Raw genomic sequence first — 26,613 nt, forward strand, 5'->3', positions numbered from 1 at the left:
CTTACACTGTGCTCCATTCCTGCTGTCACTGTGGCCCAGTCAGGTGGAAATTTCTTCCACATTGTGCAACTACACACCAGGTGATCTTTTCTCATGCTGACAATGGTGCGTTAGTAGCATACATGTCTTACCTAACAGTCATTTAGAAAAGGACACACACCTCCATCCAGTATGCCGACCACAGTGAGCCGGACCTGAGCTGTACATGTTTGAATATTTTATCATTTTTAGACAAAACAAAGTCTACAAACTAACTACAGCAAAGAGTCAATGTAAAAAGGAAACATGTACAGCACAGCACAGCTCTTCTAACATGGCCTTGTCTGAAACCCAGTGCAGTATCCATACAGTATAGAACTAAACCCAGTCCAGTATCCATACAGGATAGAACTAAACTCAGTCCAGTATCCATACAGGATAGAACTAAACCCAGTCCAGTATCCATACAGAATAGCTCTAAACTCAGTCCAGTATACATACAGGATAGAATTAAACCCAGTCCAGTATCCATACAGGATAGAACTAAACCCAGTCCAGTATCCATACAAGATAGCTCTAAACCCAGCCCAGTATCCACATACGATAGCTCTTTTGCAGTTGCTCTTTATCAAAACATTCAGGTGGCCAACCTGGTCTTGTATCTGCTTTTTGCATGGGATCTGGATCTTGACTACACTCACCTTCACTACACTCACCTTGGCTACACACACCTTGGCTACAGTCACCTTGGCTACACTCAACTTGCTGATTGTCACGCGTTTCACAAGTGTGCTACCCTCTTTAAGGTAAGCCTGTTTGTATGTGACTGCCATGAAAAGCATCTGAACTATATCAACAAGGGACTGGCAATGAAGGCGCAGGGAATACTGTAGGCCACTGGCCCTAATTAGTCATGTAGATCACAGTCTGTCTGACATTATATTTGTGATTGTCACTTTATTTGTGACCTAATAAAAATGTTCCTTGGAAACTGACTCCATTATGAGGGCCAGAGTTTAAGGAGACAAATTTAGGTAAGTTAGTTGATCTGACTGAGGAATAAATGTCCATTATAACAGGAGTTTGACTGAAATAAACATACCAACATAGCTAAAAAAAAAGGAGCTAGTCAGTTAGCTTTATGCAAATTAGCATTTGCAATACAATTTATAGCAAATCCCAAGAGATGAAGTAATAGCTAGTGTAATTATGTAAGTCCAGATGGATTTATATGTGCTCTGTTTGTGTCAGGGCAAACAGTTTGTGAAACAAGACAAATTAAACAAACAGAATACACATATTTAGCATAAGATATATAAATTTGGCCCACTTGGGTGGGTCTGGCCTGAGCCATACAGCACGGCCTGCTGGGTCCTCACGCTTGCACACATAAGTATTATCCATGACATAATAGCTCATCATAGGTTTGGTTCCAGCCGCCTAGGTTTGCAGCCTAGCTGAGGTAAACTGGTGATATTTTTATGACTAAAATCCAATGGGAGATACAGAATTAATGGCAGGACTTTCACATTTTGAATGATTGACTTCAGTAAATAGTAAAAATACCTTTCACATAGCACATGGATGTTTTAAAAATGGTATGACATAATAGCCATCTGTAACAGGACTGGGTACAGTCATGTCCTGAAAGTCACTTACACAGCGTGTGAAAGCGTAATTCTTTCACTGCTTCCCTGCTTCTGGCCTAACGTCTCAGGCGGTGAGAACAGCTACTGCTTCTGGCCTAACGTCTCAGGCGGTGAGAACAGCTACTGCTTCTGGCCTAACGTCTCAGGCGGTGAGAACAGCTACTGCTTCTGGCCTAACGTCTCAGGCGGTGAGAACAGCTACTGTGAGGGGTGCAAAGATGGCCGTTCTCTGTTTACTGAACACATTTGTTGGTTGCCATGGACCAGACAGAGGGCAGTGTCCTCCCTCAATGTTACTGTGTCAGAGAGGAAGTGAATCCTCTTCTAAAGCAGAACATCCAAACAGCCAAAGCTCTGACTTTCTCAAGTCTGTTCTGTACATGTTTTGCGCTCGTCTGGATCCTAATAGTTGGATCAGTGCAGGCTTGGGCTGATGAAGGTTGTGAACTCTTGAAATGATGTCATCTTAATCCTTGCCAATGCAGATGGACAATAAAACTTCTAACCATCTCCATACAATGCATGATACTATACATTCATTTGTTTGCCTAATTGGTTAGTTGTTCTATCAGTCAAACCTTTCAGATATAGCTAGTCCACCGTATGAATATGCTTTTTTTTTTGATTGGTCAGGAGGCTTATTCTTATTAAGCAAAGAATGAACACAACAGAATTAGGATAACACCCCACCCAATAGAATGTAATACCTTAAAAAGATCCATAGTTCTTTAAGCTCCATAGATACTAAAATTATTAGGGAAGTGCCAAAATAAACAAACAACTCGAAAATGATTTTTGCATTTTTAATACATTTCAGATTAAAAATGGGCATCTAACCACATAATGATGTTCTGGATCCTCAATGGAGATTTGGGATTATGTAAAGATCCATCAGTCTGATGGAAATAAAAAGGAAATAAAAAAACACAGCCATTAAAAACACATCTAATTCTTACATGACCATATTCTAGTCTCTTTTTTGTACAGTCACTGGGCACTTTATTAGGTACACCTGTTCAACTCCATGTTAATGCAAATATCTAATCATCCAATCACATGACAGCTACTCCGTGCATTTAGGCATGTAGACATGGTCAGGATGACCTGCTGAAGTTCAAACCGAGCACCAGAACGGAGAAGAATGGATAGATAGATGGGTTGGTCTGAGTATTTCAGAAACTGCTGATCTACTGGGATTTTCGCACACAACCGTCTGTAGGGTTTACAGTGAAAATCTCACGTGAGTGGCAGTCCTCTGGGCTAAAATGCCTTGTTGATGCCAGAGGTCAGATGAGAATGGCCAGACTGGTTCGAGTTGATAGAAAGGCAACAGTAACTCAAATAACCACTCATTACAAGCGAGGTATGTAGAAGAGCATCTCTAAAGGCATATCACATCGAACCTTGAAGAAGCTTGCCTTGTCTGATGAGGCTCAATTTCTTCTGTGACATTTGGATGGTAGGGTCAGAATTTGGCACAAAAAACATGAAAGCATGGATCCATCCTGGCTTGTATCAACAGTTCAGGGTGCTGCTGGTGGTGTGATGCTGTGGGGGAGATTTTCTTGGCACATTCTGGGCCCCTTAATAGCAACTGAACATGGTTTAAACACCACAGAGTACCGGAGGATTGTTGCTGACCATGTCCATCCCTTTATGACCAGTGCACCCATCTTCTGATGGCTACTACCAGCAGGATAATGCGTCATGTCACACAACGCATATCATCTCATAATGGTTTCTTACCATGGCAATGAGCTCACAGCACTCAACTGGCTTCCCCAGTCACCCAATCTGTGATGTAGTAGAATGGGAGATTCACATCATACAGCAAATATGCAGCATTTGCACGATGCAATCAGGTCCATATGGACCAAAATCTCAGAAGAATGTTTCCAGCAACTTGTTGATTCTATGCCATGAAGAAGAATTAAGGTAGTTCTGAAGGCAAAGGGGGTCGAACCTGGTACTTGTAAAGTGTACCTAATAAAGTGGATGGCGAATATTATTATTGTTCAAAGTTCATAATTATTGAGTTTTATCGGAGAGCAAACTCTCAGGCACTCAAAACTTGGAGCACATTTTTGTAGTACCGCTAAAACACTGCCAACTTGCAAGAGTTTGCTGGTGAACTTGCCGGTGATTATTTAACTAGAATTTATAAGAATAGAATTTTGTAATGTTATACAGTTTCAAGGTCATAAATCTGTTTATCAGCATTTAAAGAACAAACCATCTAGGACCTAGGAAACAGAAGTAAATACTTTCCGTTGTAAAGGTCTCTGGACTCACCTTATGGGGTCAGTATTAGCTGTATAATACTTATATGCTATATAAAATAATATATGCATGATGGGTTTCAAATAAAAATTTTTTTTTACAAAATTTAAAACGATTTTTTAATGCTTTTTTTTCTGCAAATATGAACAAAGTTTTGCCTTTGAAAAATTAATTTGAACACTTTGCACTGTTCTAATTAGTGCTTTACCCTCATAGAGTTTATTTGATGAAAATTAAGAATTTGGATAGGAATATTCTCTGACAGATGGAAATTAAAGAGGTTCCAGCCACACCTCAGACGTAAGCTGACAGAATCAGAGAGGAAACTGACAGACCCATAGCCATCGAAGGGAACTATTCCATTACATTCAGTTCTTTGCTGAAACAAATATATCATTGCAGGGTTGCCACATATGAAGAAGAAGGCAGTTGTTGAGAGATTCATGATAAGGAACCTAACTATGAAGATGAAAAATAGCAGAGTCACTCTCTAGTCACATGTGAGCTGGAATGAGCCCAGAAATTGTTTGGGAATAGATCCAAAAGAAAATACAAAAGTAAAGTTAAATCTCCAAACACAACTACCCTTTAAAACCTGAACCCCCCCCCCCCAAAAAAAACCCCACCTCTTCCCCAACATCCAGAATACCTTCAACATAAGGCAGTTTTAAAATGTGTTTTAAAAAACTGTGCCATCTTGACACTTGAGCAGTAAGCTGAGGAGCACGTTGTGTTTGACATAGTTCTCCAGTGCATGGCACAAGGATCCCACTGTGCAGCCGTGCAGGCCCTCCTTCATCTTCCAGCGCTCCAGCGTCTGGTACACCTTCTCAGCCAGGCCGTCCTGGGCGTAGTCGTGCTCGACCGTTTCTATCTCCACCTCGGTCAGGCCGAGCTTTCGGGCGAACGCCTTCCACTTCCCGCCTATGTTCTCCCGGACGATTTCCAGGTGCTCGTCAGAAACAGAATGGTCCTCTGGAAAAGGCCAACACAGAAATCCCAGGGATCATGGTGAGGAAGGGTGAAGGTGTGGTGAGGGAAGGTGTTAGTATTATTCGGTACATGTTTTATTGAATTTTAAAGGAAGAGATCAATCCAGAATGCTAATAATGAGTGCTGAACACTGGGGTCGACCAGTTAGCATGACGTCAATTTCCCTGTGGGGGTCTGCAGCCATCATGAGCACTTTGGATTAACGCGTTTCTTACATTTAGGCACGTGGAGATTCAGTCTTGCAGATGGTGCCAGTGAATAAATCAGGATCGTGGGCTACAAAATTATATCAAATCAAAGACTAGCATATAATGTTACATCTTTATATGTGGCTAAGACAAACTACAGAAGAGCCACTATGTTTTGGTTTTTGTTTGTCTGAAAACACCATCAAATGATTTCAGACAAACAACAGGAAATATAAGTGTTAAATGGCCTTGCTGGAGTAGAAGAAAGGAGTGTGTGGTTAGGTGCTTATCACATCGCAGCCACTGATTAAATGTATGACAGGAACTGGTTTCCTGGAGAATCAAACACCTATGATAAAACTCTGAACTGAAGTAATAAATATGGAAATAGAAATAATCTGTCCAAGGACAGAAGGAACTTGAAGCAGTAAGCGGAGCTGTGGGACACACTGGGAGTCCTCACCATACTTCAGCAGCAGGTCCTTGTACTTTGCGCTGTTGGCTGGAATGCTGGAATGGGTGCTGATTGAGCAGCTCTCACTGCTCTGGAAGTTCATAGTGTTGTTGTTCCCGATTTGAATCTTGCTGGCTTTAGAGATGTAGAGTGAGCGCCCTGCAGAAAGACGACGTCAAACACTGGGCAAACGGTGTGTTACAGGATGCTTCTCTTTGCTGTAAAACTTGCATACTGCTAAAAAGTATAAATGTTAACACGAACACATTAGTACATTTTGTGATGCTATGCGATGTGTTAAGGAAACATTTGAGTTGCAGGGGAAATCAGTATATGAAGGTTAACATGAGAATAGACCTGAAAAGGTAGAAAGTGAACCAGTTGATATTCAAATTTCAACAAGTGTAAGGCAAAAAATGTTTCCAAGAGCAGAGGCAGTTGGGTAGGCAGATAACTCAGTTTTAGAAAGCAAATGTCCATTCCAGGATTTTGTTGTAGCTGCCTAGAGTTAGTAATCAGCTCAAGCCCAGAAGGTAGCTAAATTATTTAGTGAAACCAACTGGGTGATGCCAAAATCACAGAAAGACTTTTACATTTTGGCCCTGAACTTCTAGCCCTGTGTCTATGGCTTTCCAGTAGTACCTGCTTCAGACTGGGGGCAAATGAGAGGTGTGCCGACATGTAACCCAGGGCTGGATTCTGCATACGCCGATGCTGCCAAGGGGCATGGTGTCCCCCCGGGCCAGGACTGGAGCCACTCATACTGCGAACTCTGCGGCTGGTGCTGTTCCAACTGTGGGTACAGTCCTGACATCTGACTGTTGAGTTCCGGTCTGTGCAGACCCTCAAATGGAGCCACACCAGGGGAGCGGAGCTGGAGCTCCTCCTGCTGAGGGCTCGATTTGGTCCAGGACTGGACGGAAGATGGTGGGAAAGGCTGCCCCAGACCCCTGTTACTGGCCAGGATGGAGTGGCTGTACGCGCTGAGGTCCGGCTGCTCCACCCGGCTGTAGCTGCCGCACTTGTGGTAGTTGAGCTCCTGCGCCAGTTTCTGCTCCACGCTGGCCGAGCTGGCAGGACTGGCGGGGGTGGCGTCCACCTGAAGTACCTCTGAGGATTGGAAACTGAGGTCCTCAATGCTGGTCTCTACAGGCCCCAGGTCGGAACTGCGCAGGGGTGTTGGGGAGTCACCAGAGCAGGGAGGATGGGATGGAGGCTCCAGCACTGTTCCACAGAGACATACACCCATTCACATTACTGGATCACTCATATCTGTTCAGCCTTAATGAAGACATAAGTAGCTGTGGCTAGTTAACCTTCTCTGACTTTGCCAACACAGCTTTGAAGGCCCCTTTCTGTGGCTTTTAAACTTGGAATAATTTGCCAGGATTAGTCAACAGTGACAACAGTGCAGGATTGTAAAGTGATCTTATAGCATGAATGCTAATTAGGAGCACCTGTGCCAGCACCAGACTTCTCTGTGGTGAGGGATTTCATCTTCTCCACCATCTCAGAAGGCCCTTCATACAAATCCTGCAAGAAACATACAAACCCTGATTCACTGAACTTTTCTTTTGCTCAAATAAAACTACAAACGAATGACTATGAACCAGTGTTGCTGGCTGGGTGTCCATGGCATTATGCAGCTAAATGCCATAAAAATTAGTGAAAGAGTAATCAACCTTCAGGCTTAATTACGCTTAAACTTGTTTGTTTCGGAGTGCCAGACTCTGATTCTGTGGCACGCAACAAGATGCTGATCTAAAACAGCAACACTGCATTGAATTAAATATTTCCTGACTAATATAATGTAAACAATACCACTGCATCTAAGAGAATTCAAATATGCAGCAAATGTATTATTTAATGACACCAATGCATAATTTTGATCACATGCATTATCTAACCTGATTCCTTAAATGTTGAATAATAACTGAGAAGGCAGAGTCAGGAGACAGAAGCGCAACTTTAAATAAACCCGGGGATCAGTGCTCAGGGATCTGCGCCCAGGAATCATTGCTGCACTACTAATCTGAAACATGAACACTTTTCACAGACCTACATATATGCTGTCATTGTAACCAACAAAACACATACCATAAGATTATGCAAATCCCGCTCAACATCCCCTTCAAGCTTCTCTTTGTAGACAGGTCTGAATGAGTTATAACTGTCTGTAGTAAGACAGAGAGTTGCTCATGCTCAATCAAACAGCATAAAAACAAACAAGGTTTTAGTCACAGATTCACATTCACACAGTGTCCAGCTGCACATTCTCTATGTGCTTCAGTTTTTAAGGTCGTTTAATTTCTGCTTGTATATTATTATTATTACACAGTGATGTCCTAACCAATGTCTCACATTGGGCCTCTGGTACTGCATGATTTTATTGTGATGATAAAATATTAGATCTGCAGAACACAAATTCCTTACTGACTTCATCTACATAAAGGAGCAATAAACATCTTTCTCTGTTGATCTTCAAATTTCGCGTGTGGGTTAAATTCACTGTAATGCGAACAAAAATGTTATGATCAAGTTATTGCTTTCCCATGCGTCCCGTCTTGTGCCTCACCCACTCGCCCATTAAGTGGCACCACTTAAGCACCTTTAAACGTGGGTCGTTTTTCTGGGTCTTTGTCCCAGGATTCGGTCATAAGCGTGACGACCTCTACAGGAGCATCGTGCGGGACAAGAGTCATATCAGGGCGGTCTCCTTTACGGACACACTGGCAGATCTGATCTTCACTTCTGGCATCTGAAAGCGTAGAAGGCAATGTGGTGTGAACGCAGGGTGAAAGCGAGTAAACCAACAATGTAACGGTCCAAAAGACTGGACATCAAAACCCAAGCCACATTGATTACCAGTCTCACCACCAGATATTCTGATACTGCATACTGTCAGTATCTCTACCACAGAATGAAGGCAAATCCAACAGGGGCAGGATGCTGTTTGCTTGTACCTTAACTTGTGCATGTTCTATAGTTATAAATGGTCATATTACATTTTTATAATCTCTTGATATTTTAAATAACTGTTCATTAATTATTTGACTAGAGTAAATAAAAACTATTTTCAAGGTTATTTTAGATATTCCATTACAGTTATGAAAGCTTCCATAATTTATTTTGTATATTCTAGAGTTAATTATTAATTAAATCAGATTTTTTGATTTTGTAGTCCTTAGTTCTCAGCCAGAAAAATCTCAAATGTTATTGAGTCAAATTACAGGTAGGTTGACCAACTAAAATAAACGCAAAAAACTTGCAAACCACTCGCACGCTCTTTTGTAGCCAAGTTATCTTAGTCCTTAAATCATAGAAAACAAAACTATCTGAAGTTCACACAGATCAGATCTGCTTCAGATGTGGTGTTCTGCACAACAGTTTAGAAAGACTGAATGATCGATCAAGCGTTATTGAGTGTGTACATTAACTTGTACATTCTGCGTATCTGTTGTGTTTAAATGTTTTTATTGTCCCCTTTGATTATTTAAAATCATAAAATAGATTTGTGCCACCCCCCCCCCCCCAAAAAAAAAAATTATAATAATTATTAATTTAATTAAATGGAAATAAAAGGATCTGTATAAGATTTCTGTACAAGGTTTGGTGAGGATGTCTACGTATTGGTAGGGAGTGTGCAACCTCCCAGTGTGAGGGTGTGTGACAGTGCCTCACTCTCGTAAGGCTCATGCTCTGTCAGGATCACCCAGACGACGATGGCGAAGCTGAAGACGTCCGACTTTTCAGAGGAGCGCGTGTTGATGCTGTCCAGGTGCTCTGGGGCCATGTAGCACAGAGTCCCTGCCGCCCGCACGGACGTCCTGCGACCCAGGTGGCTCTGTCTGCGAGACTCCTCCTTCGTCAACCGGCTCCACATCTCACAGGTGGCAAGGCCCAGATCTGCAATCTGACACACACACACATACACACACACACACACACACACTCACACACACACACACACACACACACACACACACATACACACACACATACACACGCGCACACACACACACACACACACACACACACACACACACACACACTCACACACACATACACCACACGCGCACACACACATACACACACACACTCACACACACACACACACACACACACACACACACACACACACACACTCACACACACACACACACACACACACACACACACACACACACACACACACACACACACACACATTCTCTTCCCTGAAGATATTGACGATGACATTGATATGTTTATGAAGTATAAATCCTTTAGTTTTATACTTTGAGCACACACAAGTGCCACAACCCTCAGATAACATTATAAGTAGCTGCTAAAGCTGTTCTGTTCTGCATGTGTGAAGTAATGAACACTTCAGTCCCCGTTTTCCCTCCAAGTAGGTTAAGCAAACTGTGGTACCCACTTCCTCTCTCAGTTCTTCTATAAAGCAGCTGACTCATACTACACTTTTACCCATTTGGGTCTTGAAGCAGATATCTCCATCATTGCTGAAAAGGCCACCCTGAATAGTTCTACATTTCCCACAAAAAAGAGGAATATGTATACAGTGAATATGTAAATAATGTAAATAATGATTTTTTTCTCCAATAAATCTGATATGGGGATCTTCAAATTTAACTATAATTTGGAATCAGAAAACTTAAGTCCACAAGGACTTTTATTTACTCTAATGCTTGAAAATCACAAATAGTACACTGTTCTAACAGAGGTGAGAAATAGCCAGTGATTCACCTCTGAAAGTTAAGATCAGAAAACATGCATTCAAAGTGACACCAAAGACACTGCATTTCAGACACTGCATTTCACTGTACCTTTATATGGAAATGTTCATCTACTAAGATATTTTCTGGTTTCAGGTCCTTGTGAATGACTTGTCTGTCCGTTATATAAACCATCCCCTCCAGGATCTCCAAAATGACCCTTCCTTTGATGGACATTGGAACTTTAACCTGGCATTGGTAAAACAAAACAGCACTGAAATACACAAATGGCCCCAGATTTGAAGATCACTGGTCCAGAGGGGAAAATAAAAACCTTAACAGTCCCTTAAAAGGTTTGATCACTGGACATTTTTCTTACAGTTCCACAGGACTGACTCTAACATCTAGAGAGAGCATCCAAACTGATGCGTGCTGTAGCACCTCACATTGACCTACAGTCCTTCTGATCCACAAAGTGGAGAGTGGACAGTGGTGGTCGGTTTCCACCCTAGTGTACCATATCAGGGACTACTCTGCACCACAGGTTTTAATGTGGTCTTAATCAGACTGTTTAAATTATTGCTTTATCTCCGCTTGTACCAGGTATTCAGGGCTCTGGATTGTTTGGTTCAGGTGGGTTCACAGCTGGAATTTTGTCAAACTTGCTTAGTTTTGTTTCTAGTCTAATGCATACAGTACAACACTGGTTTAGTGTTAGCCCAGGTCCAACACACCCATTCCAACACTGGTTGAGTGTTGGTCCTAGAACTGACATGCTCATTCCAACAAATCAGCTCATTGCTGAGTCATCACAGGTTGAGCTGAGGTGTATTAGAGGCAGAAAAGCACCACACCATTCAAAACTGTGGACCTCCTGCACACTAGGAGGCAGGCTGGTAAACCCTGGGCTACAGTGCAGGGGAAGCGGTGCTCTTACGCTCTGCAGCATGGCCAGCAGGTTGCCTTTAGGGATGAGCTCCATGACCAGTGAGTAGTCCCCGTCCTCCAGAATGACTCCCAGCAGCTTCACCACGCGCTGGTGGTTCAGTCGGATCATCATGCTTCCCTCCTTCAGCAGCGATGACCTCTGCCTGATGGCACACGAGAGGCGAGGTTTCAGCTACGTAGTCTTTATTGTTCGTGACAAAAAAGAGAAAGAAAGAAACAGCAAAGGGAAAAGTGGACGTAAGAAGAAGTCCGCGTTTCAGCCGCTCTACAGTCCGCTGACTTCCGGTACCCGTGGGCTTGAATAAAGAGGAAAATAAGGAACAGGTGCGTTGGGTTAGTAATCAGGTGACTGTGAGCGGAGCAGGTGTGTGGTGCGGTCTTGAGCAGGGGTGGGCATGTCCCTCCTGCTGGACACACGCCACTGCTGCTCTTGGCCGACAGGCAAAAAGTCTCTGTGTAGGATCCACTGTTTTTCCCTACTGACTTCTTAGTTTAGTAGTTCTAAATGTCTACTACACTTATGTTTTACTATGTGCATCCAGTACTTATGCATGTTACTACTAATCCTTTTATGTTTATTACTTAATGCACTTTGCAGGGCTAGAGAGAAGGCATATACACTGCACTGTACCACAGTGGAACGGTAACTCCACCCTACTGAAAGTCTTATTAACATAAGAATTAACATTATTAACATAAGACTTTGGCATGTTATCCGGGAGGCACTGTTTTACTGAAAGGTCATGACTATCCTGACCTTCCTGACTGCATCATCGATGAGTTTATTAATCATACCTGTTCTTACAGAAAGAAGATCTGTGATTTCTCAGTCTGATACTGGCACTGTGGGGACAGATCACGTTTGTAAAACTTTTCTTCCCTCCACACATAAACCATCCTAGCACAGTTCAACTGCGTGGCGATAGTCCCTTTCAAACTTCGTAAACAGAAACGATGGTGTACGCTTGTTGGCAACAAATGTGTCATTGATCCATAGTGTTGATTCCATTTAACAGCTAATTCAATTAACAAAACATAATATAGCGAGATATTTTATGTAGGTGTGATAAACATTATTGTACTTTTATCCTAACGGGGTGATGGGGCATATACACAGGCATTTAGATTTAATAAGCTCCTTCAAAAATAAAAGTCTCGCCATACTAGCAGAATCTACTCTATCCCCTATGCATGCGCCATCTGTTTTCAGTAGTTTCTCGTTATTGAGGCCTGGGGATTTCAACCTTGTTATGTAGCTAGCTAGCTAGCTAGAAGCTCCCCTGCTAGCTACCTTTGATCTACATCCTTCTAGATGTGTTTGCCTGCACCTAAGAGTATGTTTATCTAATGTGTCTAATATGGATTTCTTGACTTTACTTTTCTATATACTAGGACCACAGTCGGCGTTCACATATCTCGTATTTAACGCCATTATGTATACTGTCTGTGAGGCTGCGTCTGTGGAAGCGTAATGGAGAACAGTGAATGTGTAACTTAACATTAACCCCAGTCAATACCAAATTAAGATCAGCCAATCCCCATACACTGTGGCATTGTGTCCTTTGCTGTGGAGATATAAGATACTTCAGGACGCAAAACTTTGGATGTTATGCAATATTCGACATAAGCACATAGACTGGAGAGAAATGCCAGGTTTCTCCTAGAAGTAGAGATGTTTGGCCACTGAATTGGCGGCCTTCCGCCAAGTCTACTATTCTGTAGGCATCTGGGAGAATTTCTCCTGTTGATATGAGGAAATTTGCATATAAATGAATTTCTCCTGTTGTTATGGTGAATATGCTCATATAAATGATAGCTACGATCCTTGATTAAGTTGATTTGCGGGGACTTTGATTCCGTTTTGTTTTAAAAGCTTTATTAAATCTAAATGCGTCCGTACATGCGTCATCATCATCATGTAAGGATAATGATTTGTTACACACGCATACACTATCTTGACATTAGTATTTTTTATGAAATGATTTAGCTGGGTGTTAAAGAACCGCGTCTTTCCGGTGAAACCATGCATTTGAGGAACTTTAAAAGGAGTGCACGAGCTGAACCACCGCGAACACGGAGAGTAACCGGAGAGATTAACCGGAGAGAGTAACCGCGGGGATAGTGCCCTCTGGGCGAGTTTCAACGTTTTATTTGTCACGTACATAGTCATACATGGTATAACTCGCAGTTAAATGGTTTTGTGACTGCTCTGTCCGAGCTGAGGAGATACAGGGATACAATAAATGTATAATATAATATTTATATATACACAATGTACAATGTATATTTGTATATATGTGTATATACAAAATGTACAATTACAAGTTGTAATTTACAATAACCCCGGAGAGAGTAACCCCGGGGAGAGTTACCTGGAGAGAGTAAAGGCCGAGAACACAACCGGCAGCACCTAACGGCGCTGACCGTCTTGGTGTCCGTGGCGTACATAAATAGGACCGAGCACCAGTCGACCTCTGCATCTCAGGATCACTCGGCAACTCCGCGCAATAAAAACCAACAACTTTACCAAGCGCAGTAATTCATATTTGATGAGGTTTTTCGAATGACAACGTAGTTGTTAACAAATAAATCACAGTTTTGTGTGTAAATGTTTGAGTTTGCATGATTGTGCTTTGCGGTGTGTCCAGTGTGCTCATGGCGTCTATAAAAAAAAAAAAAAAACTAACAAAAAACGATATTTGTACATAAACAGAATGAAATCTGTTATAGTAACGTTGTGGTTTAGTCCGGAGAAGCCCCATACTCACTCTTTGCGCAGTGGTCCTGTGTACACGGTCTTCAGCACCACTTGGCCCAACGTTTTATGGTAACACAGGTATACCTCTCCAAATCCTCCATAGTCGAGGCGCTCTTTCTTAATTAGCTCCGATGACTTCATTAAATCAATGTCCAAGCTCGATTGCGAAGCCATGGTTTTACTGCTCAACGAGACGAGAACCGGATATTAACACATGTTAAACTTTTTAAAGCTTACTGAACACTTCAGGTGAGCGTTAAAGCTACTGAGGTCAAATCGCTGCGGACGTCGGAACATTGCTCAGACGCGAAACGAGAAAACGATCCTCACTTTAGTAACACGACGAAACTCTCCTAAACTACCTAGTTCCTTTAACTTGCATAAAGTTGCAAAGGCTCACAACTGTATACCAACAGTACTGCAGGCTAGAAGTAAACGAAGCACACTCATAGTAATACCTTTTCTGAATATCAGAGAACAGAGATTAAAAGAAGGTAAAGAAGATTACAATCCTTCTTGAAAAGTGCGGAGTTTGCCAGATACGTCAGAAAAGCAACACTCTACTTACGGATTTAACATAGTAGCCACGCTACTTTCAATTCCGAAGCGCTTTGATTCCGGGATGTAGAGTGAATGTGTTTTTAATTATCGCAAGTGAAAGTAAAAAAACTAACTAGACTGAAGTAATCAACGCTAGAGCAGATGATCTTCGCCTTAAAATTACAGCGAACTCTCGTCTGATATATTGTTAAAAGCAATCTGTCTACGCTACTAAATCATTCTCTGACCACTTAAAATGTTTAAAGGTTTATTCAAGGTTAAAAAAAAGCCTGTTAAGCCTCTGTCGATTAAAACTGGTTATCGTAAGGGGTATCTTACATTAATCTACATAAAACCAGCCTACATAAAGTTACAGCATAGTGAGGAAATGTTTGTGAACCATTATGTCAAAATGTATGAAATGGGAACTTCTGACAAAATAAGTCATAATAATAAATACCCCCAGCATTTTACGCAGCTATATAGGTTTAGAGATAACAACTTAAATATGTGTTTAACTACCTGGTCAATCAAGTAACTAATATTTTTATCTATCTGAATGTTAGTGTGTTTATCTGCTAGGTGAGTAAGATTAGCTTTGTGGCAAAAAAGAAACAATTCTCGGGTTTATAGTCACGACAACGAAGCCTGCGGCTCATTCATTAGGGATTTGGACCCAACCATGTGTAAAGCTGCTTTATGACAATGCATGTTGCAAAGTTGAAGCGCTCTCAATCTAATATTCCAATTCTTTCCCTGTAAATCTCTTTCATTGTGTTGGACACTGAGGTACAGGTTACACTGGAAAGAAAATTAGGTTTCCCTGATTTCTAACATAACTACTAGAAAAGGGTTTCCTTAGAGACAAAATGACCACAAACCTTTTTAAACATTGCCCTGTTTTGTAGAGTTTTCACCAAGTTACGAACAAAGCAATTGGCAACCACTGTGCTCAGTGACAGCTCTTTTAGCAATAAAACATTACCACTGTTGAAGGCTCGTTGAGACATTTCACTTCAGGGATCCATTTTATTTCCATCTGACTGAAGTCTCAGTCACCTTTCACATAGCCATACAGAGCACAATGTAGGCTTCTGTCTCCTATAATGCTATATCCTTTATTCTCAGACTCAGACCTTCTACCAGAGGCTTGAGAGTTTGAGGGTGTGGTGCAGTAATTTTGCTGTTCCTAGGATTAGGCTCTAGACTGGGATTGTTGCATAGTTTTGATCTTGAGGTGCCATGATTAGAGCCTGTCCAGCTATTGGTAGTATATATATATATATATATATATATATATATATATATATATATATATATATATATATATATATATATATATATATATATATATACATTTATTTGTTTATTTTTTTTACAGCGTACTGTAGTAAACAGTAAAGGTAGTTAAAAATGTAGTGTAGTATAAATATTTCGTCCTTTATATATATCGTTCATTAAATATATGATTTCATGTCATACGTTCCTTTGTATTGCCTTCCCTCTGTGGGCGATTCAAGTACTTCCACTTTAAGAACATCCCACTACTCTTACTAGGAAGCTGCAAAACGTTCACCCCGATGTAGCGCCGGACCGTGCTCCCAGCTCTGCGTTTAAATCATTCCGAGAAAAGTCGCAAAGGTGTGCTGAGATCAGCTTCCTTTAAAGGCGGCTCGTTTAAGAGAACTACATATCCCACCTACGTGCATGCCGCTGAGCGCTTCTCCATACGCTGCAGGCTGCTGAAGGCAAATCTAGACGGAGTAATCAAACTCTGCTTCTAGTTTCAAACCTCGGGACCCCCTCCGGAAACCTGCATGCTTGTGCCAACGCTTTGACATGGGGAACGGCATTAACAAGGTAAACGCAACGTGTGCTACCACGGTAATAACTTCTGACGTTGATGTTTAATAATTTGGAAAAAGCCTATCTCCGAATTAAAATAAGTAAGCGCCTCAGTGTAGCTACGGGAAGGGAGCCGGCTTTGCCAAATTAGTCAGGCCATTTTTGTGCGTTAACACGGCATTTTAATGAAAAGGAATAGCCACCGATTCGTGTGTATACGGAGCTTTATTTGGTGAAACACGCACAGTGTGGCCGATGCCCTTGTGTGGGCGGGGGTCAGATCACAGCTTGCGCTCTATAGACAAGCGCGGAGAGGTAAGAGGGATGGGCGAATGCGGTACCACGTCCTAAGTCATTTCATCAACGTTCACACTTAACGAGAAGTTTCCGTGCACACGAATCCTCAGGCTGTTTGATCGGTCGAGTTAACTCCCTTTACAGGCAAAATACAACAAACGCTCTCGTTTGCCGACGTGAATGACCTCCGTAAATTGTAATCTTACTTTTTCGAAAAAGAGAGACATGGAGAAACGTTTCCACATAACATCGCGTCTTCGTTTGCGGATGACGGGCGACGAGCGCAATGGTCGTTCACGCCTCTAAAAATACACCCGTTGCCAGATCTGTCCCCTATTCCCGAACAGCGAAGAGTCTTAAAGCAGAAATTCATAAGTTTAGATAAGGCCGTGCCATTAGGGCTTTTAGTTCCAGAGAACGATTAGCGATGGTGGACAGTAAGCGCATAGATTGACGTGACTAGTTATGACTCTGGTTATTGTTCTCTATAGGTCCTGCCTGACCTATACTTGGGAAATTTCAAAGGTAGGAAAAATAATGCATAAGCATACCATAGAGTGACAAAATTCCCCCAAAAGCCATTAGAGTCATTTAGTGGGGGACTATTTCTCTGTTTTTTCTCCTCTGTTTTAGACGCCAGAGACAGGGAACAGCTGGCGAGGAACAACATCACACACATTCTGTCCATCCATGATACCGCTGCACCCATCTTACAGGTAGTGGAAGCGCACCTCTCCTTTGTCTACTGCTCACTCTTCTAATGTGTGGTATGACCAGTGTTTTCAGTAGACCTGAATTTACGTTAGTGTGCCGTCGGCTGACTTGACCGGGAAGTGGGTGGATTCGTCCGTTTTGAGTGACAGCTCCATGTCTCAGACTTCAGTGTAGCCCAGGGTAGTTTTACCTGCCCCTGTGATTGCCCCTGCCTGGTCAGTAGTGGCTTTGGGACCTGTTCACCGAGATCTCTATCTCTGAACGTCACTGCTGGGGCTGAACTGGATGTAATCAGACCTGTAACTGTAACATCCCTGTTGTGAAGGCTTTCTGTTACTTAGGGTTGATGAGTACAGACTTTGGATCACCTCTCTCGCATACTTGTTATTACTATGGTGACAGAATGGACAATATAATAAAATAACTAAGGTTACCTTCTAGATACTGAAAATTCTCTCAAATAATTGTATCAGAGTTGGAAAGGTACAAATGCAGAACACCTTACATGACGGCACTGATTAGTAATGACATCCAGCTCCATCTCTGTGTGTTCTGTGATCATCTTGAGCGGGCTGATGGCATGTAGCAAGCGGCTTTGTTGATCTGCCCACTGCTGCCACACCTGCCAGACTGGTTCGCCTGCCGTGTGTGATGTCTTTCACTCAGCTGCTTCTCCCATGACACACACAGGCAGGCATCTCAGGTATCGCAGTCGAGCTTTGTCTCGAGTTAGTAAGCTTAGGATGCCAGTGCAGTCACTGACAGAGAGCACCGGCTGGCCCACAAGCTGTAGACCGAACGTGGTTCATCTAAGTGAAGTCTAGGTCCAGACGTATGGAGACAATGCTCTGCCCAGTTCAGACGTCCCCCTGCTATAATACGCCTTGTCCATCTGGGGGACAGTTTGACAATGAGCGGAGGGCTTGAATCAGGTGAGTTGAAGGAGATCTAACCATGCAAAAGCTGGAGATTTGACTACAAACGTTTAAATATCTTTCGGAATATGTATGGGAATTGAGTGTTGTGTTGCTGCTATCTTGGTGAGGATTATCCCTTAAAGGAGAGATTTTAATCTCAGTGAATAAAGAAGTAAATAAATTAATTAACAAGATTGAATGAAGGCCCCCCTTTTTTTTTTTTTGTTTAAAAATCTCCTACCATTTTGTACCAGTAAGGGGTGCTAGACTTCCTGCACTGAACATGACGTGTCTTTACCATATGTTCAGAACGACCTACACATGTCAGTGACACGTCCATGCGCATCTTTAACCAGCGCCCCCCGCCTGCTGCCCAGGGCAAAACCTTCCTGCAGTCAACCTTTCTGGGCTTACATTGGCTGAGAGCTCCAAAAAGCTGGGCTTACATCAGCTGAGAGCTCCACTCGGACTCCTGGGTGGCATCCATAAGGCAACCTGGGGCATTTGGAGAGAGAAATGTTAGTTTATTCAAACGAACTTATAAGTCAGGAAGATGTTGCCTACCTTACCTCATAGTTGCAGTTAAAGTCAGATACTTCAACTTCCCTAATGTACTGACTGAGACATTTTTGGGATTATGGTTTAAATGGAATTTGTTAGTGGCCATTATGTTTTGCACAGCATTATATATAATGGAAGGTAAGTAGAAGATAACTCTCTATATTATGAAAATTTGGTAATCCCCTTAACTTGAGTGCACAATCTCCTGAGACCTCATCTTATCAGACATACGCATACACACCACATCACTTTACTAGCCTACTGTACCGCCCCACAGTTTGCAACCTCTCAGTTATCAGAGCGGAACCAAATAACACGAGATTGTGTTCCCCTGGGAAAAAGCCCTAGGTCATGTGGTGTAGGTATCTCTGTGAAAGGGGGCGTTATGTGAAAGGGGGAAGCAGTCATGCTCCCATGCTGAGAGCATGCAGCAGTAGTCCTGCCGTTGCATAAGGCACCAATACTTTTGATCTTCACCCAGTCCTTGTGGAACTGCCACGTGATTGTGCACGTGCACGCTCAAGCTCAGTGAATACTGCGTGTGAATAAAGTATGCAGTTTTAATCCATCTGTTGTGCAGCTACCTGGACTTTCGTACCCAACATGTACAGCATGGCTAACCATAGAATGACATAATAAAATAACACTTTTCTCTTTGACGTGCTTGCACCCTCTGCATCATGCAGCATTTCTCACAGAGAATCAAACTGATTTGAATTGCATCTCGAGTGTGAAGCGGCGTGGCGGGAGCAGAATGTGTGTGGGGGGTTCTTTGCGTGGGCGGCCAGAGGGAACGCTCATTAGCATTAGGTGTGCGCTGCTTCAGTGTGTGCGTGAAGCGCCCCGTCCCCGAGCAGAAGACACATCAGAGCCAACCTGTGCGGCCAGCAGGCAGCTCTTCTGAGGGACAGTAGCCAAGACGGCCACTCTGGGCTGATGTGGTTTTGTTGTTGTTTCGTTGCTGGGTTGTGCTGCGCTGCTGACACTGAGTGACCTCTGCTTCTGTTTAGGAGATGACCTATCTCTGCATCCCAGCTGCTGACCTGCCTACGCAAAACCTGTGAGTAACGGCTGTGCCGCGTCTGACTGCCAGGTTTTCACACCAGCCAGAAGAGCCAAAATGCTTTTCTTCTCTTCAGCTCCAGTTACTCTGGCAACCTGGGTGAAAAATGTTGTTCATAAGAATAATCAAAACCCTAAGAGGCCAGCAGATGTCTGTTGTGCTGAAGAGAGAAGTTGCGTTCTGCTTCTCAGTGATGCCCTCTGCTCTCGCGCTGTCTTCCTCAGCGCTGCCCTCTGCTCTCGCGCTGTCTTCCTCAGCGCTGCCCTCTGCTCTCGCGCTGTCTTCCTCAGCGCTGCCCTCTGCTCTCGCGCTGTCTTCCTCAGAGCTGCCCTTTGCTCTCGTGTTGTCTTTCTCTCTCAGATGTAGGCATATATGTGTGGTATTCACCAGCCAACTAACAGCAAACTACAGAGGATGCCACACACACACCTACACACACACACACACACACACACACCCACCCCCACCACTTCCTCTTCTGGCCTTCTCTGTTCAGGAAGGAAGCTCTGAGCCGTGTGCTTCTGCACAGCCTGTTCTTCACCGCACCTCTATTTATAACACCCCCCCCCCCCCCTACAGGCCAAACCCTCACCCCCTCAAGATCCAAATTCTTGCTGGCCCCCATCCTCTGCCCCCCCCATGAACCTGTCCTCGTCCCCTCCCAGCCCTGTGAAACCTCGCCACACAGAGTCCGAAACTCACTGTCTCTAGCAAGAGTGGACCCACCGCACTCTCTCATCCTGGTCCTGTCAGGAGGACATATGGATGACAGACACACTACCACCACACCCACCACACCCAACCCACCACTTGTGACACCTCTGGCATAATAAATTAGAATGAAGACAGCGATGATGATGATGGTGGTGGTGGTGGTGGTGGTGGCACTGTAAAAAGAAGAAAAAGACAAAATGCAGGTCAGCTTTTGTTGAAGCTGTTTATCTGTGTTCATCTGAGTAAAGTTCAGCTATGAATTTGTACACATTGAATATTCTAGCCCCTTCCTTACTGAGGTGGGGAGAAACCTCTTACACAGTTGTTATTGGGACCTAACTGTTATGAGGACCTACTTCAGTCCCCAAACATTTCATCCAAGCTTGGCCAATTACCAGACTATTTAATTTTTACATTCATGCCGTGCACTCATCAGTGTAAAAAATAAAGTCTTCTTTCTAGGGTACAGCATTTTAAAGAGAGCATCACATTCATGCATGAGTCTCGGCTCAGGGGAGAGGGATGTCTAGTACACTGGTAAGTCTGAGGTCTTTAGTGCTTTTATCTTCTATTTCAGCCATGTTTCTTATTTGGTCACACACACACATTGAGATGTATGATGTTATCACATTAGGGCTAAATGTGACTGAAGGACTTGCTGAGTGTTTCTGCCATGAGCAGACCTGCAGAGTGTCGTTCTGCACAGTTGATAACTAGGTGACAAAGGGGAAGCCTATTTTTACACTTCCTAAAAGCCAGCTCCAGTGAGCAGCAGGCCCTGTTTGATTTGAATACACAGCCCCGGCCTGAACTGTTCACTACCGCGCAGACCCTCGTGGTGTTAAGGTGCTACTCAGAAATGTATCCCTTCCACCAAGACCTGAAGACAAAACTAAATTTGACATGGACACCATATCAGCAAATCATTCAATGTAATGGCACCTTAGAGGACAGGGTTTCCATTCATGAATCTTTTGGGTGAGGCACAAAATTCCTTAATGGGCTTTGCTTATTTGAATCTGAAGATGGTATGACAATAGCACAGGCCAGTTTATGTCACTGGTCCTCTCAGCCATGAGCCGTATACACACCAGACATCAGCCCAATATCCAGAGATCTGTATACACAACACACATCAGCCCAATATTCAGAGATCTGTATACACACCAGACATCAGCCCAATATCCAGAGATCTGTATACACACCAGACATCAGCCCAATATCCAGAGATCTGTATACACACCACACATCAGCCCAATATCCAGAGATCTGTATACACACCACACATCAGCCCAATATCCAGAGATCTGTATACACACCAGACATCAGCCCAATATCCAGAGATCTGTATACACACCAGACATCAGCCCAATATCCAGAGATCTGTATACACACCACACATCAGCCCAATATCCAGAGATCTGTATACACACCACACATCAGCCCAATATCCAGAGATCTGTATACACACCACACATCAGCCCAATATCCAGAGATCTGTATACACACCACACATCAGCCCAATATCCAGAGATCTGTATACACACCACACATTAGCCCAATATCCAGAGATCTGTATACACACCACACATCAGCCCAATATCCAGAGATCTGTATACACACCACACATCAGCCCAATATCCAGAGATCTGTATACACACCACACATCAGCCCAATATCCAGAGATCTGTATACACACCACACATCAGCCCAATATCCAGAGATCTGTATACACACCACACATCAGCCCAATATCCAGAGAGCTGTATACAGACCACACATCAGCCCAATATCCAGAGAGCTGTATACACACCACACATCAGCCCAATATCCAGAGATCTGTATACACACCACACATCAGCCCAATATCCAGAGATCTGTATACACACCACACATCAGCCCAATATCCAGAGATCTGTATACACACCACACATCAGCCTAATATCCAGAGATCTGTATACACACCACACATCAGCCCAATATCCAGAGATCTGTATACACACCACACATTAGCCCAATATCCAGAGATCTGTATACACACCACACATCAGCCTAATATCCAGAGATCTGTATACACACCACACATTAGCCCAATATCCAGAGATCTGTATACACACCACACATTAGCCCAATATCCAGAGATCTGTATACACACCACACATCAGCCCAATATCCAGAGATCTGTATACACACCACTCATCAGCCTAATATCCAGAGATCTGTATACACACCACACATCAGCCCAATATCCAGAGATCTGTATACACACCACACATCAGCCCAATATCCAGAGATCTGTATACACACCACACATCAGCCCAATATCCAGAGATCTGTATACACACCACACATCAGCCTAATATCCAGAGATCTGTATACACACCACACATTAGCCCAATATCCAGAGATCTGTATACACACCACACATTAGCCCAATATCCAGAGATCTGTATACACACCACACATCAGCCCAATATCCAGAGATCTGTATACACACCACACATTAGCCCAATATCCAGAGATCTGTATACACACCACACATTAGCCCAATATCCAGAGATCTGTATACACACCACACATCAGCCCAATATCCAGAGATCTGTATACACACCACACATCAGCCCAATATCCAGAGATCTGTATACACACCACACATCAGCCCAATATCCAGAGATCTGTATACACACCACACATCAGCCCAATATCCAGAGATCTGTATACACACCACACATCAGCCCAATATCCAGAGATCTGTATACACACCACTCATCAGCCTAATATCCATAGCTCTTTCATACTGGCCTGATGCTATTGTTATAGCATGGAGAACTTGCTGAAATGGGGTTTGAACCCCAGTCAGTACTAATTGCTCTTAATTGAGGTTTTGATCTTCATCAGAAATAATGATTGAATTTCAGGTGACATGGAATCCCAGCAATGTTGAACGGAATGATAAAGGGGCAGAAGGTTAGAGGAAATCTCCATATGCCAGCCCCTACCCCAGACCAGCAGCACACATCTCAAAACAAGCTTCAGCATCTTGATATATTTGTGTCTTATTTTTTGTTTGTTTTTGTATATTTATTGCATGGTACACAAATCATTACAATCAAACAACCAACTAAACAACTATATAAAAAAAACCAGTAAAATTTCCAGCAGGTTCATGATGGTTTTAAAAAAGTAAAATGGATCAAAGTTCTGCTGCTGAGCATTATTTTACCAGTAAATATTCCCGATCCTTCCCTCCTGCTCCCTCTCCGGGTGCAGTCTGGCGGGTGTGTCCCGCAGCGTCACGTTGGTGGTGGCCTACATCATGACGGTGACGGGCGTGGGCTGGGAGGAGGCACTGCAGGCCGTGCGGGTGGTGCGACCCTGTGCCGGGCCCAACCCGGGTTTCCAGAAGCAGCTGCAGGAGTTTGAGAGCACACAGGCCCAGGAGGTGAGGCAGGTGCACATTACCAGCCATGCAGAGCTGGCTTGAGGCGAGAGCAAACTCGCTTTCCACCACTTTTTTTACTTATTCACTTGTGTTGTTTTTTTTTTTTTTTTTGCTTTTGCAGAGCAAGACGTACAGGTTCCCACAATGCATTGCTTCTTTAGAAGGACGCTGGTCTGTAGTTCACCTTATGACCTTCAGATTTCTCTTCACTCCTTTTCCAGTTCCGAGAGTGGCTGAGGAAGAAGTACAAAGACTGGCCTTTCGACGATGAAGAGCACATACGTAACCTGCTGGCTCAGGCCTCTGCGCCCACCACAGCGCCACCCGGAGGAGTGAGGTCTGAGCGCAGGCCCCTGGACACGTGAGGAGAGCAAGAGGCCGAGCGGCCAGGCAACCCTTCCCTAAATGCTCTGCCTCCACGTGGCTCCGCTCCGACCGTGACCGACTCTGTCGCCTCTGACAGGGCTGCTGTATCCACTGGCATCTCCACAGTTTTGTGACCGTATCTTTTGTGTGATAGGCTGGCACTGTTCTCTAACTTATTGCCTTTTTGTAAATAGACGACGCCAATGTTTGCACTGGAGCAATGTTGAACACACATTTGTATTTCATTGTACACAGGAATAAAAATTTTTATGTCAGTGTGATAAATGTGATGTATGCTGGTCTCTGGGTAATATGGACATTGTATTCGGGATTTTTATTAAAGACATGATTTGAAAAAATTTCTTATATTGTCAGATAAACCTTTATTTTAACTTGGAGGATTAAGTGAGACTGGGGTCTATTTGCAGTGGGATGCAGCTGTTTTCCCATGCTTTACTGGTTTCGTCAGAAGTCATAGATAAGGTTTTCATCACCATTTCAGTGTCAGACAAGATCCCAGGTCAGTGGACTAAATGTACACAGCTGTGTGTAGATCGGTTCACATTCTGCATTCTGTATAATTGATCTGAAATTTAACAGTTTACATTCGTTACAGCCTTAGGCAAGCCTCATGTACTATACTTACACTATAACCTACATAAACCAATGTGGACAGTGACGTATTTCTCCTTAACTCCGCCAGATGGCGGTATCCTTCCTCTCTGAGCCATTTTCAATGGCTATGCTGTCCTGCACATGCTTGTAGAATAGTGCCAAATTGGGGGAAAATAAATAAATAAACACACACACACACACACACACACACACACACACACACACACACAAAATAAATAATTAAATAAATAATAATAATAAAATTTATATATATATATATATATATATATATATATATATATATATATATATATATATATATATATATATATATATAATACACACACACACCACACACCCACAGAATTCAAAACAGGATTCAGTATTGGCTTAATTTTACCTTCAGCATCAGTGACTTTATCGCCCTACTTCACGAGAATAAGGTAAACAAAGCGAGCGGATATCGGAAAGGATTACTGTGCTGAGCAGGGACATTTTCGCTCTTTATCCGTGCGTGATTGTTCCGTCGCCTGTGCCGCCTCGGAGTGAGGCTCGCTGGGATTTCCCGTGTTGGATGTTTACTTGCGGGTTTTTGGTCCGACACGTTTCACAGAAGTCTTTCACGACTTTCACGGAGCCCTCTGCAGAAATGCCCGCCCTTGCTGACGTCGGTGGGATATAAAGGGTCGTGGCTGAGCTACGGGCTTCCGACTCCGTGGGTCGGTTCGAGCATCAGCGCTGCCTGCAGAGAGCCTGTGCAGTGTCTTCACAAAGGTAAGCGCACACGTCTGCTTTACCGTACCTTAACTAGCATAGCACAGCGCAAGATACAACTAAATCCTGCTGGTGATAATTAACACAGACAGTGACAAAGATGTACCGAAGTTTTTATTCATTTTGCAATTTTAGAGTATCAAATTCTTCTAGGTAACTAGACCAACAGTGTGTTTATTACCATAGTCTAAATAATTCATAGTGAGAGTCCTCATTTAGCACTGCACATCCAGTACTGACTGACTTCCTACACTGTTAAATTAGATTGCTTTGAAGGGTGGTTATCCCTGATCAACGTTTTGGCATGATTTGATTTGATTTTATTTCTGTTTATTTATTTATTTATTTATTTATTTATTTATCTATCTATCTATCTATCTATCTATCTATCTATCTATCTATCTATCTATCTATCTATCTATCTATCTATCTATTTATTGTGACATTTGAATGCATGCCTCCAAATATGCCTTTACTGTTTTTGTTTTCGTTTCAAGCATACCCACACAACTTAACATCTCATCGTAACTGCATGCAGTTGCGGCTGTTTGTTTTTTTCCATTAGGCTAAATTAGCCCGCTTGTCGTCTTGCATCGCATTTGCATGAGCCAAGCTGCGCACCTGCCTGCCCGGTCACCACTGTCGCATGCGTCTTTGACAGGGATGAATTTAGATGGGGACTGCAGCATGTCAGTCAATTGTGGCAATGGCAAACTTAGACAATGGCTCATCGAGCAGATTGATAGCGGGGAATACCCCGGCCTGGTGTGGGAGAATGACGAGAAAACCATTTTCAGGATA

At 43.1% G+C, this 26,613-nt stretch overlaps 3 protein-coding genes across 6 annotated transcripts in view; 2 read left to right on the forward strand and 1 right to left on the reverse strand.

Annotated features, from left to right (window-relative positions):
• Nucleotides 1–2,417: 2,417 nt before the first annotated feature.
• On the reverse strand, nucleotides 2,418–14,603 carry ripk1l (receptor (TNFRSF)-interacting serine-threonine kinase 1, like). 3 transcript variants are annotated; one of them, XM_027019049.2, is made up of 11 exons: nucleotides 14,533–14,603; nucleotides 13,975–14,145; nucleotides 11,196–11,349; nucleotides 10,370–10,507; nucleotides 9,225–9,456; nucleotides 8,152–8,301; nucleotides 7,641–7,717; nucleotides 7,001–7,076; nucleotides 6,186–6,767; nucleotides 5,553–5,702; nucleotides 2,418–4,883 (listed from the first exon to the last, which is right to left on the reverse strand). In XM_027019049.2, the coding sequence occupies exons 1-11, from the start codon at nucleotides 14,541–14,543 to the stop codon at nucleotides 4,588–4,590; spliced, it is 2,037 nt and encodes a 678-aa protein (XP_026874850.2). In that variant the 5' UTR covers nucleotides 14,544–14,603; the 3' UTR covers nucleotides 2,418–4,587. The 3 variants fall into 3 exon arrangements, with proteins under 3 accessions (XP_026874850.2, XP_026874851.2, XP_035375825.1); XM_027019050.2 differs by lacking the exon at nucleotides 14,533–14,603 and adding an exon at nucleotides 14,423–14,517; XM_035519932.1 differs by lacking the exon at nucleotides 14,533–14,603 and having other exon boundaries at nucleotides 11,196–11,387; nucleotides 13,975–14,058.
• A 1,472-nt stretch (nucleotides 14,604–16,075) lies between these two features.
• Nucleotides 16,076–24,782, forward strand: dusp22b (dual specificity phosphatase 22b). 2 transcript variants are annotated; one of them, XM_027019035.2, is made up of 7 exons: nucleotides 16,076–16,364; nucleotides 17,138–17,171; nucleotides 17,280–17,362; nucleotides 19,849–19,898; nucleotides 21,078–21,152; nucleotides 23,886–24,057; nucleotides 24,279–24,782. In XM_027019035.2, the coding sequence occupies exons 1-7, from the start codon at nucleotides 16,344–16,346 to the stop codon at nucleotides 24,420–24,422; spliced, it is 579 nt and encodes a 192-aa protein (XP_026874836.1). In that variant the 5' UTR covers nucleotides 16,076–16,343; the 3' UTR covers nucleotides 24,423–24,782. The 2 variants fall into 2 exon arrangements, with proteins under 2 accessions (XP_026874836.1, XP_026874837.1); XM_027019036.2 differs by lacking the exon at nucleotides 21,078–21,152.
• Nucleotides 24,783–25,727: 945 nt separating this feature from the next.
• Nucleotides 25,728–26,613, forward strand: part of irf4a (interferon regulatory factor 4a) — an 11,265-nt gene continuing 10,379 nt past the window's right edge. The window contains exons 1-2 of the mRNA XM_035519891.1: nucleotides 25,728–25,812; nucleotides 26,474–26,613. The exon at nucleotides 26,474–26,613 is cut by the window's right edge and continues 60 nt beyond it. Of these exons, the coding sequence (XP_035375784.1) occupies nucleotides 26,476–26,613 (138 nt within the window). The 5' untranslated portion in view covers nucleotides 25,728–25,812; nucleotides 26,474–26,475. The remainder of the gene's footprint in view (nucleotides 25,813–26,473) is intronic.

The sequence above is a fragment of the Electrophorus electricus genome, chromosome 19 (genome assembly GCF_013358815.1).
Source record: "Electrophorus electricus isolate fEleEle1 chromosome 19, fEleEle1.pri, whole genome shotgun sequence".
Lineage (NCBI taxonomy): Eukaryota > Metazoa > Chordata > Actinopteri > Gymnotiformes > Gymnotidae > Electrophorus > Electrophorus electricus.

Coding starts and splice junctions, on each gene's coding strand:
- ripk1l (XM_027019049.2), bottom strand. Junction 7,718..8,151: donor AAAACGACCCACGTTTAAAG/GTGCTTAAGTGG, acceptor GTCTTACTACAG/ACAGTTATAACTCATTCAGA. Junction 5,703..6,185: donor TTGCCCCCAGTCTGAAGCAG/GTACTACTGGAA, acceptor GTCTTTCTGCAG/GGCGCTCACTCTACATCTCT.
- dusp22b (XM_027019035.2), top strand. CDS start 16,344: ATGGGGAACGGCATTAACAAG. Junction 17,172..17,279: donor ATACTTGGGAAATTTCAAAG/GTAGGAAAAATA, acceptor CCTCTGTTTTAG/ACGCCAGAGACAGGGAACAG. Junction 24,058..24,278: donor AGAGCACACAGGCCCAGGAG/GTGAGGCAGGTG, acceptor CTCCTTTTCCAG/TTCCGAGAGTGGCTGAGGAA.